This window comes from Vulpes lagopus, chromosome 4, assembly GCF_018345385.1.
Source record: "Vulpes lagopus strain Blue_001 chromosome 4, ASM1834538v1, whole genome shotgun sequence".
Lineage (NCBI taxonomy): Eukaryota > Metazoa > Chordata > Mammalia > Carnivora > Canidae > Vulpes > Vulpes lagopus.
The window spans coordinates 44,350,828-44,366,908 of NC_054827.1; the positions used below are offsets into that span (position 1 = coordinate 44,350,828).

Here is a 16,081-nt window from a genome sequence, read left to right on the forward strand (position 1 = left end):
CCCCGCCCACCTGCCAATCCATGCTCCCTCCCCATACAGACACAGAAGGCCAGGATAGGTGGGGGCCGAAGCACTTTACTGTGGGGGGGGTGGGGATGGTAAGGAGACTTTAAATTATTCACTTAAATAAAAATGAGGGAGGGGAGGGGGAGAACACCCCAGCCCCTGATCCCTCTATCCATCCGTCCCTTGGCTGTGGGTCCAGGCAGCAACTACACAGGCATGGGCATCTCATTGTACTCGTCCACACCCTCCCGCTCATCGAACACTGGCTCCGCCTCATTAGCATCCAGCTGTGGGGGTGGAGGGAGTTAGTTGATCCTGACCTCAACCTGGGTGGGGACCCCAGGGTGGGGGTGGGGTGGGGGTGAGGGGTGGGGTGGGGTGGGGAGTGGGCAGCAGGGCTGGGGGTGAAGGAGCAGGAAGCCTTACACATTTCATCTCTCTCTCGGTGAAGATGCGGGTGAGCACCACCATGCGGAGGGGCACCGTAAGGATGAGGATGAAGGGGAAGGCCAGAGAGGCAGCTGTGGACATGACCGCCCAGAGCAGGGCCAAGCAGAGCAGCTGCAGGGCTGTGAACAGGTGCATTCGGAGGGTCCGAACCTGGGAGGGGACAAGACAGGTGAGCCGAGGCTTCTCCCTGGTCCCTTGGAGGGCCATCTGGGCCTGCCACCTCCAGAAGACAGACAGCCCTTTCTCCCTCCATGGGGGTGGCAGTGGTGGTGGCTATGCCTTTGAGGGGCTTACCAGAGCTGGGTCTGCAGACTAAACGGTGGCTGAACACAGTGAGCAGATGGGGGGGCCGGAGAGTGAGCCCCACAGACCAGGTGTTGGGGGCAGAGGCACGGGGCTCTTTCTAGTGAGGTCTTACCTTCTTGACATAGGTTACATCTGGGTGGTGTTTGGGTGGCATGAGCAGCAGGTGCAGCCGCTCGTAGAACTGGATCCCATTAAGGGAGGTAACTCCCATGTACAGAAAAATACCAAAGAGCACAGCCAAGGGGATCTGCCGGAGCAGGTCCCCAATAACCATGGAGAGACCTGGGGGAGGAGAGAAAGAAGCACGTGGCCCCAGGGCTCCCCGCCTCAGAGACCGCCTGGGGAAGGCTGAAGCAAGAGCTCAACGTACCCACAAGCAGGGCAACCAGCAGCCCCGTTACCCGCTGCTCCTTGACCTCCTGGATCTTGGGCTTGTCCCCAGGTGCCACAGCCTTGCTCATGACGGTGAGTGCGTTGGCATGAGTGACGGAGCGGACGGTGGCAGCAGCCAACCAGGGCAGGCCAAAGAGGGCACAGATGCCGCCCATGGCCACGATAAGCAGGAGGTCCAGGTGGAAGCCAGAACCCTTCTGCAGCATGCGCTCCTTCTTGGAGATGATCAGCCTGAGTGGGGATGGGCACTCGCTGATGCCCAGGGCCCTGGGGCCAGCTTGGCACAATCATGTCTTTCCAGAGCACCCAGCCAGGAGCCTCCGTCTGTTTTTGGAACCTGCCCATTCCGTCAGGACGAGCATTCCATCACGGAGCTAAGCCCTCTCCACGCTGCCCTCCTTGCCATTCAGGACCACTTCCAGCCCGTACTGTGCCCATCCCAACAAATGTCAGAGGAACCTTCTACTGCCTATGGAAGGAATTCTGGGGGCGCCTGGGTGGTGCAGTCAGTTAAATATCAAATGACTCTTCATTTGATCACAGGGTCATGAGATGGAGCCCCACATCAGGCTCTGTGCTTAGCTCGGAGTCTGCTTGAGATTCTCTCCCCCTCTCCGCCCGCCTCCTGCCCCTCCATCTTGAATTCTCTCAAATAAAGAAAAAAATCTTTAAAGAAGGAAATTCTAGGGGCCAGCCTGGCATTCTGGGTCCCCCTTACCCAGTGCACCCTATCTCCTTGCCTGGCCCTGGCTGGGGTTTCAGCCATTCCACAAACAACCCCCTTCGGCAGGGACTACTCACGTGGTGATCTGCGTCTCCATGAAGATCAGGATGAAAACCAAAATGGCCGGCAGCAGGCTGGCAACCATCATCCACACGGGGAAGGAGCTATTCTCCCCCAGCGGGTTGATGACCCAGCCCCGCTTTTCTGGGGCTGTCACGGAGAATCCACTGGGCACGCTCAGCTTCTGCAGGGTAGATGGGAGAGAGCCGGGGGGCCAGTGAACACTGGAGGGAGAGACCTGAGGGGCACTAGGCAGGGCGAATGCTGAGGGCATGCAGTGGAGGGGGCCTGGTGTCTGCCCAATTGAGAGGCAGCTCTGGGGCTGGGCTGGCGGGCACCAGCCAGAGCCCCATGCCAGGCAGCATCTCCTGACTGCTGCGTGTGCTCTGCCTCACCTGGGTGTAGGTATCCTCAATACTATAATCCACAAGCACCATGATGAGGATCGCGATGGGCACCCCAAAGTCCCCGATCACCCGCCGCACCTGTGGGCAAGCACCATGCTCAGAGGTCCCCGGCCCCCTCTCAGGCCCCAACTAAGTCACCCTTCCTGGCCCCCTCCCCTCTTCCACTCCGGCACTTCAGCCCACACACCCGGCCAGGGAAGAACCGGCTATTCTTGAATTTGCGTAGGAAGAAAGCGATAAAGAAGGTGCCCGCCATGAGCACCAGTGACAGCAGGGCTGTGTTGGGTTGGCCCCGGGGCCTCCCCTGCCCCACTGGCCCAGGCGAGCTCCCGTTCCCTGGCCCCAGCGTGGCTCCTGCCCCATGCCATGTGTCGTTGTCACCGCTGTGTGCCTCAGAGCCATTGGAGACAGAACAGCCATGCAGCGGATGTTCCTGGAAGATCTAGGGAGAGGACAAAGGGCTCCATCAGCTAAACTGGTGAGATTTCTGGGCTTGGATGTAGGTTGAGTGGGGCAGGCAGCATAGGAGATGGTGGGTCTGGCCTTAAGGGGCTTGTCTCGTATAACAAAAAAATGACTAAAGTGACCTGATGGGAGAAAGGAGAAACTGGGGATTCAGGCAGCTGGGGGTGTCCAGTTGCAGCCAGGCCTGGACAGGCAGGACACATCGCAGAGGACTCGGGGCAAGTCTTCTTAGGCTGACACAGGCACAGCTCTGAGGCCCAGACTGTGACTATGGGTGTCACCTCGGGGGCCTTCCTCTTTGGCACTTCTGGACCATGTGCCACTTTAGCAAAAGGACCTGTTACCTTTGTTATGACAAACATGTAACTTGTTAAGATTGACCTGAAGTCCTGGTTCAGGTGTCAGTGACAGGGAAAGTGGTGAGGGGCCAGGAGGAACCAACCAGCCCAGGGGAGCTCTGGGCTAGCCTGGACCTGATACCCTGAAGTGAGAGCGAGAGAGGTGCAGAAGGTGCCCCGGCTCCCTCCCATCCCGAGGTCTCAACCCTGCAACCCAGCTCTCGGCAGGGCCTGCTTACCTTAATCAACTTGTAGAACGTCTCATAGATGAAAATGAGGGAGATGAGGAAGGCAAAGATCTCCTGGGTGAAACGGGAGACAAAGCGCACCAGGAAGCTCCCCTCCAGGGCCACCATGAGCAGGGCCAAGAGCACCAGCCAGAAGCCGATCCACACGCGGCCCACAAGGTACTCTAGGTTGTTGCTGCTGCAGAACTAGGGAGGCGTCCAGTCAGGTCCCAGAGCCCCGGGGCTAGCAAAGTGGGCATGTTTGGGGAGCAGGAGGGGTGGCTGGAGTGGAACAGGAAGAGCCAGCCCCCACCTAGCCCATGGGCCCTTACCGAGAAGAAGGCCTCCTCGAAGACCAGCAGGGGCCCAGAGAAGCCAATCACCAGCAGCGGCTGGGCCCCCAGCAGGCAGAAGACCACACCCTGGAGCGCTGTGGACATAATCAGCTCCGACACCCCAATAAGGTCCTGAGTCTTCTCTCCTGGGGTGGCAGGAAGCAGAGTGGCTCAAGAGCTGTCAGCCAGGGACCTGTGCTTGCCCTGCCCACCCCCCGCTGCCCCCGCGAAGCCGCCTCTTACCCAGCAGCCCCCCGAAAGTGATGGCAGGAGACAGGGCCGCGAAGTAGATGAAGATGACAGCAGCCAGGCACTGGGGGTCAAGGGCATCTCGGAAGTCACTCAGGTAGTGTGGATAGCGGCGCCGCACATCTCGGATGAGGCCCCCAAAGGGCCGGCCCGTCCGCCGGAGGGGATCATCTTCAACTGCACCTGCCACCTCTACCATCTGCAGGAGCGCTGCAACCCAGGCCTCCGTCAGGGCGCCCACCACGGCCCCTCTATGTGCCCCAAGCCGCCGCGCCCCCACAAGCAGCCCTGTCCCCGCCCCGGGCCTGTACTGGCCCGTACCCTTATCTTGTGCTGACTTGGGCTCCAGTCCAGCCCCAGGGGGCAACAGCCGGCCCTGCTCCTCCCGCTTCTTGAGCATCTGGCGTTGGAAGTGAGCAACAGACCGCAACAGCTCCTCGCCCTGCACTTCGGAGGGCGGCAGCACCACGCTGCAGTCCAGGAAGGCGTTGATGGCAGTCAGCAGGTCCTCCCTCTCGTCTGCCAGGTAGGCTGCCTCATGGAATTGCTGCCAAAGCAGGCCTGGGGCTGGTGAGGGCGCGGGGCGAGGGCTGGGGTCCCGGGGCAGAACTGAGTGAGGCCACAGGGGCAGGGAAGAGGGAGCCCGGTGGGGGCAGGGGCGGGCCTGACCTTGTCAGACATGAGGGTGGAGATGGAGCGGCCAATTTCATGGTAGTCCATGTTGGCGCTGCTCGGGCCCAGAAGCAGGAAGAGGAAGCGCACGGGCACGGGCACCTCCAGCACGGCGTCTAGCTCCACCGCCTCTCGCAGCCGCACAAAGGCCATGGTAGGGCGGGAGAGGAACTCCACGCAGCCTGGGGACACAGCGCTGTCAGGGGCTGAGGGAGGGCGCGGACCCCAGCCCCCGGGGGCACCCATCAGGTCACAGCCTCCCACCCACAAGGCTCGCCCACATACCCACAAGGACCACTGTGGCCTCGGCGTTCTCGGGGATCTTCTCCAGGAGCTTTAGTTCATGCTTGGACTTGGAGCGAGTGATGCCGGCTGGTGGGGCCGGAGGGGGCAACTCCCGCTGGGGGTGCAGAGGAGCACAGCTCAGCCCGGCCCGGTGCCCCCATATTCACAGCCCAGCAGCCAGTGGTGGCAGCTGGGATCTGAACGAGGCAGGGCCACCCTCCTGCCCTCACCTCTCGCTCCACATCTAGCCGAGTCTCAGGAACACCTCCAATGAGAGGCTCGGTGACATGAGGGTCACTCTCAGGCCCCTGGCCATGATGGTGCCCTAGCAGGGAGCCCAGGGAGCCAGCTGAGATGTTTCGAGGGAAGGAGAAGTCTTTCTCATCGCTTGGGTGGCTGGAAGAGCAGAGGGCGATGAGGGAAGGAAGGCAGGGGCGGGGGCCAGGAGTGGGTGGGCAGGCGGTGGCAGCAACTGGGGCCTCACCTGTGTTTCAGTAGCAGGGCCCGCAACACATTGGCTCTGTCCTCAGCCTTGATTTGGTCAGAGATGACCATCTGCTCCACCACTTGGTGGGCCACCCCAGGCAGGGTCTGCTGGTCCAGGTCCAAAAGCACGGCCCCTGGAATAAGGATGGCATGCACAGGCCCTCATCCCCAGGGAAGAAGCAAGGGCCGGGTGGGAGAGAGATCTGGGGATGAGGGGGCAGCCAGGTAAGTATGGTCCGGGTTTGCAGCACTGGCCCAGAAATCAGGGAGCAGGGTTCAGGCTGCAAGCCCCATCACATCTCTGACCTGTTCCTTCCAACTCTTTCTGTCCCATAGGAATGTGGTGGGACTTAGCGGAGGCCACTGAGGCAGAGCCTCCCAGAAGTCTCTTCCAAAGAGCCATATGCTGCATTCCCTAATAGCCACTCCAAGGTCCTGATTCTGCCCTCTGAGTATGGCACAGCCCATCTGTGGCCTAGAGCCATCTGACGATGTCACCCTCCATCCTGGGTTCCTCTCATGGAACAATTTCCAGATCTTTCTACTGGCCGCTGCTCTGAATGACTATTTTATACAGAGATGAAAGTCCTTTCAAAAGTGACGAGGTCACCTTTCTGTCGAGGTCAACTTGTAGGAACACAGAACTAGACAACGAACAGAGCCGTTTCAACAAAAATGGGCGTGACAACGAACAAAACCAAGGGCCCCTGAGCAGCCAACACAGAGATCACAAAGCCCAACGATAAAGCACCTGTATGTTGGCACCTTGCCCAAAGCCTATGAGCCTTCCTCAGAGCCTATTTACTTCTGGTTTTGAAATTAGTCTGACAGCAGGTTTCTGAGTCCTCGCTGTTTAGAAATACGCCTCCTGACAGCAACTGGGAGTGACTTTCCCAAAGGAAGGAGGAAACCCACACAGAGCAGAAAATATCAGAGGCCTCGGGAGTCTTGCATCTTGGACATTTGGTGAAGTTTACATAGCCCTAGGAATGCCTGGCAGGCACAGGCAGGAGAGCATGCCACTCCTGATCTCAGGGTTGTGAGTTCGAGCCCCATGCTGGGTGTAGAGAGGACTTAAAAAAAATAAAATCTTGAAGAGAAACAAAAAAAAAAAAAAAAAGAAAGAGAAAGAAAAGAAAGGAAAGAAAGGAAGAAAGAAAGAAAGAAGAAAAGAAAAAGAAACCTCCCATAGTCCTGTAGATTAGATCGTTTCAGAAAAGTTTCCAATGACATTCTAAACTTGTCAGCTTTAAAAACGTATCCCAAACATACCAGCTTTGGTTATCTGAAAACATCACGTAAAGAAGCCATTTGCTAAAAATGCAGATAAGAGAGAGTAGTGTCAATCATGCCCTGGGATCACCAATGACAGAGCCTGAAAGCGACTGGCTATATGACATCACAGAAAGAAAGAGGAGACTCCCTCCTGGACTCTCCTGGGAACATCATACACCATGCTGCTGAGGGGGGTTGGTCCTCAGAGGGCAAGGCACGTTACCATGGGCCAGGGTCCGGCGGAGCTCCAAGAGGCTGCGGAAGGACAGGGACGCCACGTGGGGCTTCCCCCAGCGCTCTGTCTCCTCCTCCACGTCCTCCTCAAACTTGATCCAGCGGGCAGTCTCCCGCCACTGAGGCTCCTGGTTTCTGTCCAGCAGCAGCTCATTCAGCTCCACAAACACCTTGTGGTAGAAGACAAGAGGACACAGCAAGGTCAGAGCCCGAGGGGCCCAGGGACTGCTCCCCTAGACAGCCAGCGCCAGGGCAGGTCTGTGACCTGGCACAGCACCGGACACAGAGCCTAGCAAGATCTTAACTGGTCCCACACTCTACTTGCCTCATCTGTAAAATGGGAGCAACAATCCCCACCTCAAAGTCTCATTATGGGGATTAAAACACACGCAACAGGGATGCCTGGGTGGCTCAGCAGTTAAGCGCCTGCCTTCAGCCCGGGGTATGATACTGGAGTCCTGGGATCGAGTCCCATATCAGGCTCCCTGCATAGAGCCTGCTTCTCCCTCTCCCTGTGTCTCTGCCTCTCTCTCTCTGTCTCTGTGTGTCTCTCATGAGTAAATAAATAAAATTTTAAATAAATAAATAAAATAAAACACATGCAACAGCACACAGTACATGACATAGTAAGTGCTGGATGAATGGTCACCGCACATGTGCACGCACGCACACAGGCACGTACACACACACGTGCACACTGGAACATTGTATGCTTCCATGTATATGTGTTCAAGAACCGACAGACAGGGGTGCCTGGATGGCTCAGTGGTTGAGTGTCTGCTTTCAGCTCAGGTTGTGATCCCAGGGTCCTGGGATTGAGTCTTGCTTCGGGTTCCCCAGAGGGAGTCTGCTTCTCCCTCTGCCTATGTCTCTGCCTCCCTCTCTGTGTTTCTCATAAATAAATGAGTAATAAATCTTAAAAAAATAAAAATAAAAAGGAACTGACAGGACTGAAGCACAGAGAAGAGTAATCACAGCTGATGGTGCTGAGGAGAGATGCAAAGGAACAGAGTACAAAGCGTTCTGTGTCCAGGCAGGGTTGGCCAGGTGTTTGCATGTGGGAGAAGTCACCAAGCTATACGCCTGGCCCCACTGTGCTTCACTGTATGTTGTTAGACCTCAATAAGGTAAAACACAATCCACTGCAAGGGGTGGGGCTAAGAACCAGAGCCCTGGAGTCTTAGATGGGTGGTGTAGCTAAGGAACTGAGTTATCTTGGTCAATCACTGCCCCTGATTTATGGCTGTGGGATGATCAAATGAGCACAGTTGAGGGGATTCTGAAAGGTGAAGAGTACTGCTCTACAGAGCCACCTCTAGCCCAAAGGGTCCTCAAGCTCCTCACTGCCAGCTGCCAAAAAATGGCCACAGTATAGAAATTAACAGTGTCGGGACGCGTGGGTGGCTCAACGGTTGAGTGCCTCCATTTGGCTCAGGGCATGATCCTAGAGTCCCAGGATCGAGTCCCACATCGGACTTCCTGCATGGAGCCTGCTTCTCTCTCTGCCTGTGTCTCTGCCTGTGTTTCTCATGAATAAATAAACAAAAATCTTAAAAAAAAAAAGAAAAGAAAAGAAAAATCAACAGTGTTGAAGATGTGAATCGAACTCCTAAAGCCCAAATCAACAATGTCAAGGATTCTTGTGCAGTGTACAACCTTCACAACCACAGATGGTGGTCCTGGTGTTCGAGATCGCTGCTGGGGAGTATGTGGCGGGGTGGGGGGGGAGCCTGTGGGGTGATAAGGAAGAGCATGAAGTGGAGAAGAGTACCTCGTGGGGCTTGTGAGGGGCCCGGGGCCGGGTCCGAGGCGTGGGGCCAGGCTCTCGCCCTTCCCGGCCACCCTGTCCAGAACCTTTGGCATTCTTCCGCACCAAGTGCCGCCGCACTCCAGGAACGTCCTCAAACCGGTGACCTGGAGGAGGCAGGGGCACAGGGTCAGGCTCCCCCTTCCTCTTACTCCTGTCCCCGCCCCCAGCACCGGGATCAGCCCAACCAGCACTCACTCTTCATGAGGTCTAGGTCAGCGGTGGCCAATGTCTGGGCCTCGCTCTCATCTGTGGGGACGCGGGGCAGCAGTGCCTGCTCGGCCCCCGTCATGCTCCCGATGCGCCTCCTCTCCTGCAGGTTGTAGCTCCGGTGCCCGGGCTGTGCTTTGGTCAGAGGACGCGCCGATGCTCCCCCATCATCACCTCCTGCGGCGCCACTGGCCGCAGCCACCACCTCTTCCACCAGGGCTCTGGACAGACAGAGCAGACATGCAGGGAGGACCCGGGGAGGGGACCCCAACTGGACCCCACCCTCCTTACTCCCCACTCTTGGTAGGTGTGGATGTGAAACACCGAGCCTCCCACAAGCACATGCAGCGCCGAGATCTGGCTCGGCCCTTTCCCGGCCATGCCGCCAGAGCCATCACACAGGCTCCCTCCCAACACCAACTCCTCAGCCTGCCTCCTGGGGTGTGGGGGCAGGTGACATCTGTAAAAGCAGCCAGTGCAAGGCCTCCTTCCTCCCCTAAGCACACCCCTCACCATGGGCTCAAGAGGGTCACAGGTCCCAAGTTCCTAACCCCATGGAGTAAAGTACGTAAAAATAGGTCTTTAGAAGTAGAGATGGGTCCCTCATGGTCACAAGAACGTGAATTAGTCCATACAGATACCAACTTCTGGTCCTATCCCCAAACCAGGTCGTCTCTTCCTCTCTTGCCACAGTGCCCAGTCCCTGCCACACCATTCTCCCACAGCTCCAAGCTTGTGTCCCCTTCCACAATGAGTCCCTCTCATCAGGTTTTCTTCCTCTACACCCACCTTGGGTCTCCTGGTGCCGCCGGCACCTCTGCCCACAAATCTGACACACTCTTCCAATGCCACACTCTCCCCACTATTCCTCCACCTGCCCCTGGGCATCGGGCTGCCTGCCAGCACATGCCCCCATGCAGATGGCCACTGTGGGCTCAGTGCCACCTGCACGGCCTGTCTCCCCAGCGAGTCATGCAGCATGCCCTTCCCTTCCTGCAGCCCTTCACGCTGCCTGGCACCCAGAAAACAACAGGTCCACGATAGTAGTGACCTTGAGACCCAGTTCAAAGTGATTTCCTCCAAGAAGCCTCCTCTGGCTAACACTCCCAAACTCCAGTGCCCCACAGATACTGATATTGCGCCCACAGCTGCCCTTTAGCACAGTGACTTTCCCGATGCCATTTCCCAGGGCAGTTCCCCAAGAGCCAAAGCGGGGGGTCTCCTATTCTTCTCATACCTTCAGGGCCCGAGGCAGGCATTTAGACAGTACCTGTCCCATCCCTGATCCGGTGCTTGACCCCACTCCCCCTGAAGTCGCAGGTGGGGTGCTTAGACTGTACCCCTGTCCTGTGCCAGGGTAACCCATACTTAAACCTTCATGCACACCACTCTTTAACCCTTGCAACCACCGTGTGAGAAAGGTTCTATTCTCCTTGGTTTACACACGGGAAGGCTGAGGCTCAGACAGGTTGTCCTTGCCCAAAGGGGCAGGGCTGGGATTTGAACCCCAATCGAGGATCCCAAGGCTCATGCATTTCCCCCTTATCATGTTGCAGATGCCGGTAGGGGAAGTCTCCATCTGGGAGACACATACCCTGTCTGGGCGCCTTTGCTGGCATGGGGAGCCGCCTCCTGGTGGGGCAGCGGTGGAGGAGATGGACTGGTCCTCCCTCCCTTCCGGTCAGCACCTTCATCCTCCTGGAGAAAGAACTGGAACAGGAACCCACGGGCGCAGGTGAGGCCGGGCCAAGTACCCCAAAGATGCCCCCCAGGAGCCCAGCCCCAACTCACCTGCACCGAAGAGGGTGTGGAGGCCGGGGTCGGCTGGCTAAGTGCTCGGGTCCCCTCAGCTTCACTGGCCTCCTCCTCATCTTCCTCCCCCTCCTCGATGGTGGGGGTCTCCCCGGTGGGGGAGGCCCCGGGGCGCCGGCGAGGCTTCCGTCCTGGGCCCTGCGGTGTCTTGCGGCGGCGGGTGTCCGGAGGCAGGTGAGTGGACAGTGGGTGATGGATGTGGTGGGAGGACTGGCGGTGATCTGCAGGGAGGAGGGGGTCTGCTGCAGGCAGGCAGAGCATCCTTCCCCTGCCATCCCAGCCCCCAGCCCCTCCCACGAGCCCCTCAGCCCTCTCCTTGCTGGACAGTCGAGCCTAGGCGCCCCTGCCTCCCCCTCCCATCACCGCCTCACATTCAAAGTCTTCCTCCCCATAGCTGCGGCCTGGCTCCTCTCCGCCTCGAGACCCAGCCTCCTGCAGGATCTCCTCAAACCGCTCCACACCCAGAGTGCGGTGAAGTTCATCGTCCTCCTGTTCAGGGAACCCAGGCGCTGCCGGGCCCAAGCTCTCTGGCTCCGGCTGTGGGGGAGGAGGGGTGGAGAGAACACACAGGGGCTCATCCAGAGTTGTCTCCTGAGACCCCACCCTGTGCAGTGCTGGAGATCCAGGATGCCCCCAGCAGCCTTCCCCTCAAATGCCAGGGACCCAGACCCCCGCCATGTCCTGGGCAGCCTCCCCCTAGGTTCCAGGGCATCTGAACCCCAGCTGTGCCCGTTCTGGTCAATTCTAGGGCAGGTGGAAAATCTCAGGAGAAATCCTGTGTCTCCAGCCCTGAGGTAAGATGTGTGAACTGGCCCATTCATATGGTCGATGGTGAACCAATCCCCTCTGGCTGGAGGACAACTATCCAGCCTGAAAAGTAACTTCTGGAGGCGCCCGAGCCAACCAAGCTAGACTCTGAAAGCTAACCCCTGGATGGGAAGGCAGCACTTTGCCTTTTCAGGAACGCCCCCCCCAACCCCCCCACCACTGCAGCACCCCACCAAGCCAGAGCCCCTAGGGCGCTCCCTGGCCCCGCCCCCCCCACCTGAGTCATACTGCAGGAGAGGAGCGCCCGACTGCAGCGGTGGCCAGTGGTGGCGGTGGTGGCGCTTTGGAGGAGAGCTCAGCCTAGCTGAGCAGCCTGCCACCTAGCCACAGCTTCGTCCAGCCCCCACCACCCCTGCCACTCTCAGCTCCGGGCACCACCAAATATTTGCTCATGAGCTTCTGGACCTCAAGGGCATCGGGATCTCCAAGGGCGGGGTACAGAGCCCCCCTCTCCGTGCCGAGGCCAGTGGCCAGAGCAAGGAAGAGCAAGAAGAGGAGGGCTAAGAAGTCAGGTCCTGGGGAGACACCGAGGTGGGGACAGGAACAGCAGGGAGGGGCGGGGGTACTGGACACAAGATATAGGAGTCAGGGGGCTGGCTTCCCGGCACCCCCCTGCCCTTCCCAGCAGCTCTGGCCCGCTCCCCAGCTCGGGCTCCACTCTCACCAGAATGAGCAGCGGGAGGAAGGCGGCAGGAGGCGGCTGAAGCGAGTGAGGACGGGGGAGCTAGCCAGGGTGGGGGCAGGGGGAGTGAGAGCCCCTCGCACCTGAGACCGCAGGAGGAAGTCCATGGCAGGCAGGGGTGGACTCGGAAAGGAGGGGGAGGGGACCAGCCTGTGCCCCTTCCCAGTCACGTGCCCTGCTGGGCCAGATGGCCAATAAGGGGCTGATTATGGCACTTGGGGTTAATCATTACACTCCCCAGTAAAATCAGGAGGGGGCCACGTGGGGCCGCGCTAGGCGGACCTAGGTGGCACACTGGGCGGACCTAGGTGGCACGTGGGGCCAGGGGTGGGCGGTACAGCAAGCAAACTACCCAGAACCACTGTGGGCGGACGCTGCTGCCTTTAAGGCTGGGTCAGAAGGGGTGACTGGGTTTGAGACCCAGGGTCCCCCACGTTCCTCTCTCTCTGAGGATAAAGAACCCCCCACCCCCCACCCCCGGGTCTTTAGGAAAGGGCCTCAACTCCCTCCACAGGACTGGAAGTGGCCTGACCACCCCAATACCCATCCCAGACTCCCAGACCCAGACAAGGTGTGTGTGTGTGTGGAAGCTAGCAGTACCCATCCCCAGAGGTTCCCCTTCCTCCCGAGCCGCGCGCACGCACACGCACACACACACACACACACACACACACACACACACTCCAGTCTGACCTGGACCCTCCGCCAGAGCACCTGTGGGGTGGGAGGGGCAGCAGGGAGGCCAACCCAGACGGCAATACTCACAGTACAGAAAGAATCTGCGCCCGAGGCGGGGCGCCGGGGGGCGCTGCTCATGGCCAAATCTTAGCCCTTCTCACTGTCCCTGCGGCTTTCAGGACAACAAGGCGGCGGCATAACCTGGGCGGGATGGGGGTGGGGGGGAGAGGCCCGATCATGTAAGAGCAGGCCACCAAGCACAAGGGCCCCCGACCTGGCTCAGCCCCACCACGCCTCAGGAACTTCCCGCCAGTGGCCACCCAGGGGTCTCCCTGCTGCTAGGGACCTCTGGGCTATGAAGTACTTTAGGGTGGCCCTTAAGGCCGGAGAGCAGAGAAAAAAGTTATTTATAGAAGAAAAGAGAAAACAGAGAGAAGAGGACTAGAGGAGGGGGCAGAGGAGGCCATGGAGGGCCAAGTGAGACAAGAAAAGGTGGGAGAGGCTGCAGAAACAGGGTGGGGGGAGCAGAAGTCAAGGCCCAAATGCACAGAGAAAGCAGCAGAAATCAGGGTAAGGAATGGAGGAGGAGGGAAGGAAAGGACAGGCTGAGCCAGAAACAGTAGCACCCGAGGTGGGCTGAACAAGAGAGGGGTGTCCTGGGGAGACGGAGACACCCCGTGGAGCAGAGTTGGGAGGAAGGAAGGGAGAGACTGGAGAGAGCCCCTAACAGCCAGCCCGGGGGGTGGCAGGCGAAGCAGAGCCAGGGCTGGGAGGAGACACCAGAGGGGCCCCCTTGCCTGATGAAGGAGGCTCCCTGGGGGAGGGGCAGGAGCCCAGCTCCACTCACTCAGTGGGAGGGAGGGAGACGCCGGCACTGGCAGGACAGACCTTTATAATGGGGGAGGGGCACGTGACGAGAGGGAAGAGGGTGGGCAAAGGGGCAGTACCGATCCCTCCCCTCCCCTCTCCTCCCCGCCCCAGGCCAGGAAAATCTGAGTGGCAGGGCTCCCTCCTGACTGTGACTGTAGGGGTGTCTCAGGAGGGCACTGTGTGTGTGGTGGGGAAGCAGAACAGTTGCAGTTAAGGAACCTGACCCGGGGAAATCGGGGTACTCATTCCTATTGGGGGAAGCGGATGTGGGTGGGTGGGGGTCGGGGCCCTCCAGATTCTCCAAAGTAAAGTACTGGAGCTCCCCAGTGTGTTGTTGGGGGTCAGGGGTGCCCCATTTAGGGCTAACTCCAGGATAAGACAGGTCAGTGAAGGGTAAAACGATCTAGGTCTAGGGGGTCAGTTCAGGGTGGGGAGCCCGGAGCAACACATTCCTGGCCAGCACTCCAACTCAGCTGACGCTCTTCACCTCCCCCAGCAGGACTGGAGCCAGGTCACGTTTGGTGTGGGGGAGAGGGGGCACTAGGGGGGAGAGACCCCTGGCTGAGAAGAGTGCGTGGTGTCTTGCGCACCTACAGGTGCCCCACTCCCACTTCCAGGCTGTGCCCTCGGTGTACTCCCCACCCCACCCCACCACCGACCCGACCCCGCCGACCCAGAACACAAAGCAGCTTCTGTCCAGGGCATCGGTGCCGATAATCCGGGGTGGGGGCACATTCCGGGGACCAGCCCCGACCGGCCCGGGGGATTAGCGTCTCCCCACTCCGGCCCAAGGGATTAGCACCCTGGACCCCCACTTGGGCATTAACCATCCCCCAAGTGAACTCGCACATTCCACAGCTCTCCGAAGTGGGGCGGAGGGAGGAGGATAAAGTGGATTTGAGGCAGCGCCGCCCCCAACACCCAGCACCGGGCTTCCCACCTAGACCAGCCAGCGCCCCCACCCCCACCCCCGGAGTCAAATGCAACTCTCCGGACCCATCTTTCCCATACCCACCCAGTGGCTCCCCCTTCTGCCCGACACCCCTTGTCCTGACCAGACCCGCCACCCCCTCCCCGCACAGCTCCGCCTCCCAACCCGGAGGTCGGGGGCGGCGGCCCCGGCCCACCCCCAACCTAGACACCCCCGACGGGCCTAAAGAATAGAGTCGGGGGTCGTAGGGGAGGGGTGTGGTCCGGAGTCCGCCCAGGAATTGGGAAGGCCGGCGGCGCCTCCCAGGGACTACCCCCTCCTGGTGGCAGGGGGCGCGGCACCCTCGCTTTAGGGAACTCTATCTAACAAGCGGACCCCGGATCCCGCTCCCGACCCGCGCCCGCGCGCCTCCGCATCCTTCTCCCCAAGACCTGGCTTCCCCGCGCCCCAGTCTCCGCCCCTTCCTCCACTTCCACTCCCTCCCAGCTCCGAGTCCCGAGTTCCCCCCTTTCCTTCCCCCTCCCTTCCTCCCTCCGCGGCCCTGGCCTCCTCCGCCGCCACCGCTCCGCTCACCCGCTTGCTCTGGACTGCGTGCCCCGGAGGTCTCGGGGTCTCTCCCCCTTCTCCGGCGCCCTCGCGCGCTCCCGACGACTCCCTAGTGCCCACCTCGGGGCTCACCCCCGCCGCTCCCAACTTCTCCCAACTCAACTTTCCCCCGCGCCGCGGGCAGGCCAGCCCCCTGCGTGCGCGCCCCCCGGCGCACCGTGCGCGGCCCCGCGGCGGGCCGGGAGGCGGGGAGCGGGGGCCGAGACCCGGGCGCGGAGGCGCGCTTCCAGGCACCGCCCGGCACCAGACCCCAGCTCTATCCCGTGAGGCAGCCGCCCGGGCTTCCCCGCGCGGGACTTGGGCACCCCGGGGACGCCGTCTTTGGGCCGCATTAGGCACCTCTGGGCGGAAAGAGGAGACACACACGGGAAAACGGAGACACGAAGATGTTCAGGAAACATCAGAGGAACTGGAAATATTTACGAATGCGTCGGGGTCGAGATTCTCCCCCAACCACCCCCCGCTACTCCCCAGTAATCCCCAGTGCCTCCAAGAAAGGCCCTTTCTTTGCTGCGGTGGGGGCGGGAGGGGGATGGCGATAGGGGTGACGGCTCCTGGAGGTTGGATTCCCATTGCCCTCAGCTGACCTAGACTTTCCGAACCCGGGAACTTCTGCCTCAGAGTGATTCCCTGCGGCGACCTCCCTCCTCGAGCCCTATTATAATCATCCCCTGCCACTCAAGATTTCTGTATTTCTAGTTTCCTCAACTAAATTATAAATTCTTCCACTTAAGAAGTATACTAT

The 16,081-nt window shown here is 59.8% G+C and overlaps 1 protein-coding gene across 2 annotated transcripts; it reads right to left on the reverse strand.

Annotated features, from left to right (window-relative positions):
- Positions 1-55: 55 nt before the first annotated feature.
- Positions 56-15,472, reverse strand: SLC4A2 (solute carrier family 4 member 2). 2 transcript variants are annotated; one of them, XM_041752120.1, is made up of 23 exons: positions 15,304-15,472; positions 13,017-13,130; positions 11,113-11,278; positions 10,721-10,962; positions 10,524-10,639; positions 8,918-9,150; positions 8,684-8,826; positions 6,902-7,082; positions 5,402-5,537; positions 5,148-5,313; positions 4,918-5,032; positions 4,630-4,814; positions 4,282-4,507; positions 3,955-4,170; positions 3,709-3,857; positions 3,389-3,583; positions 2,534-2,788; positions 2,335-2,424; positions 1,957-2,123; positions 1,133-1,386; positions 875-1,044; positions 433-606; positions 56-293 (listed from the first exon to the last, which is right to left on the reverse strand). In XM_041752120.1, the coding sequence occupies exons 2-23, from the start codon at positions 13,065-13,067 to the stop codon at positions 213-215; spliced, it is 3,711 nt and encodes a 1,236-aa protein (XP_041608054.1). In that variant the 5' UTR covers positions 13,068-13,130; positions 15,304-15,472; the 3' UTR covers positions 56-212. The 2 variants fall into 2 exon arrangements, with proteins under 2 accessions (XP_041608054.1, XP_041608055.1); XM_041752121.1 differs by lacking the exon at positions 15,304-15,472 and adding an exon at positions 12,335-12,426.
- Between the last annotated feature and the right edge of the window lie 609 nt (positions 15,473-16,081).

Excerpts from the sequence above, each read along its gene's own strand:
- SLC4A2 (XM_041752120.1), bottom strand. The coding sequence starts at position 13,067 with ATGAGCAGCGCCCCCCGGCGCCCCGCCTCGGGCGCAGATTCTTTCTGT. Across the intron at positions 3,584-3,708 it reads TCGAGGAGGCCTTCTTCTCG|TTCTGCAGCAGCAACAACCT; the intron begins GTAAGGGCCCAT and ends ACGCCTCCCTAG. Across the intron at positions 1,045-1,132 it reads GCTGGTTGCCCTGCTTGTGG|GTCTCTCCATGGTTATTGGG; the intron begins GTACGTTGAGCT and ends CTCCTCCCCCAG.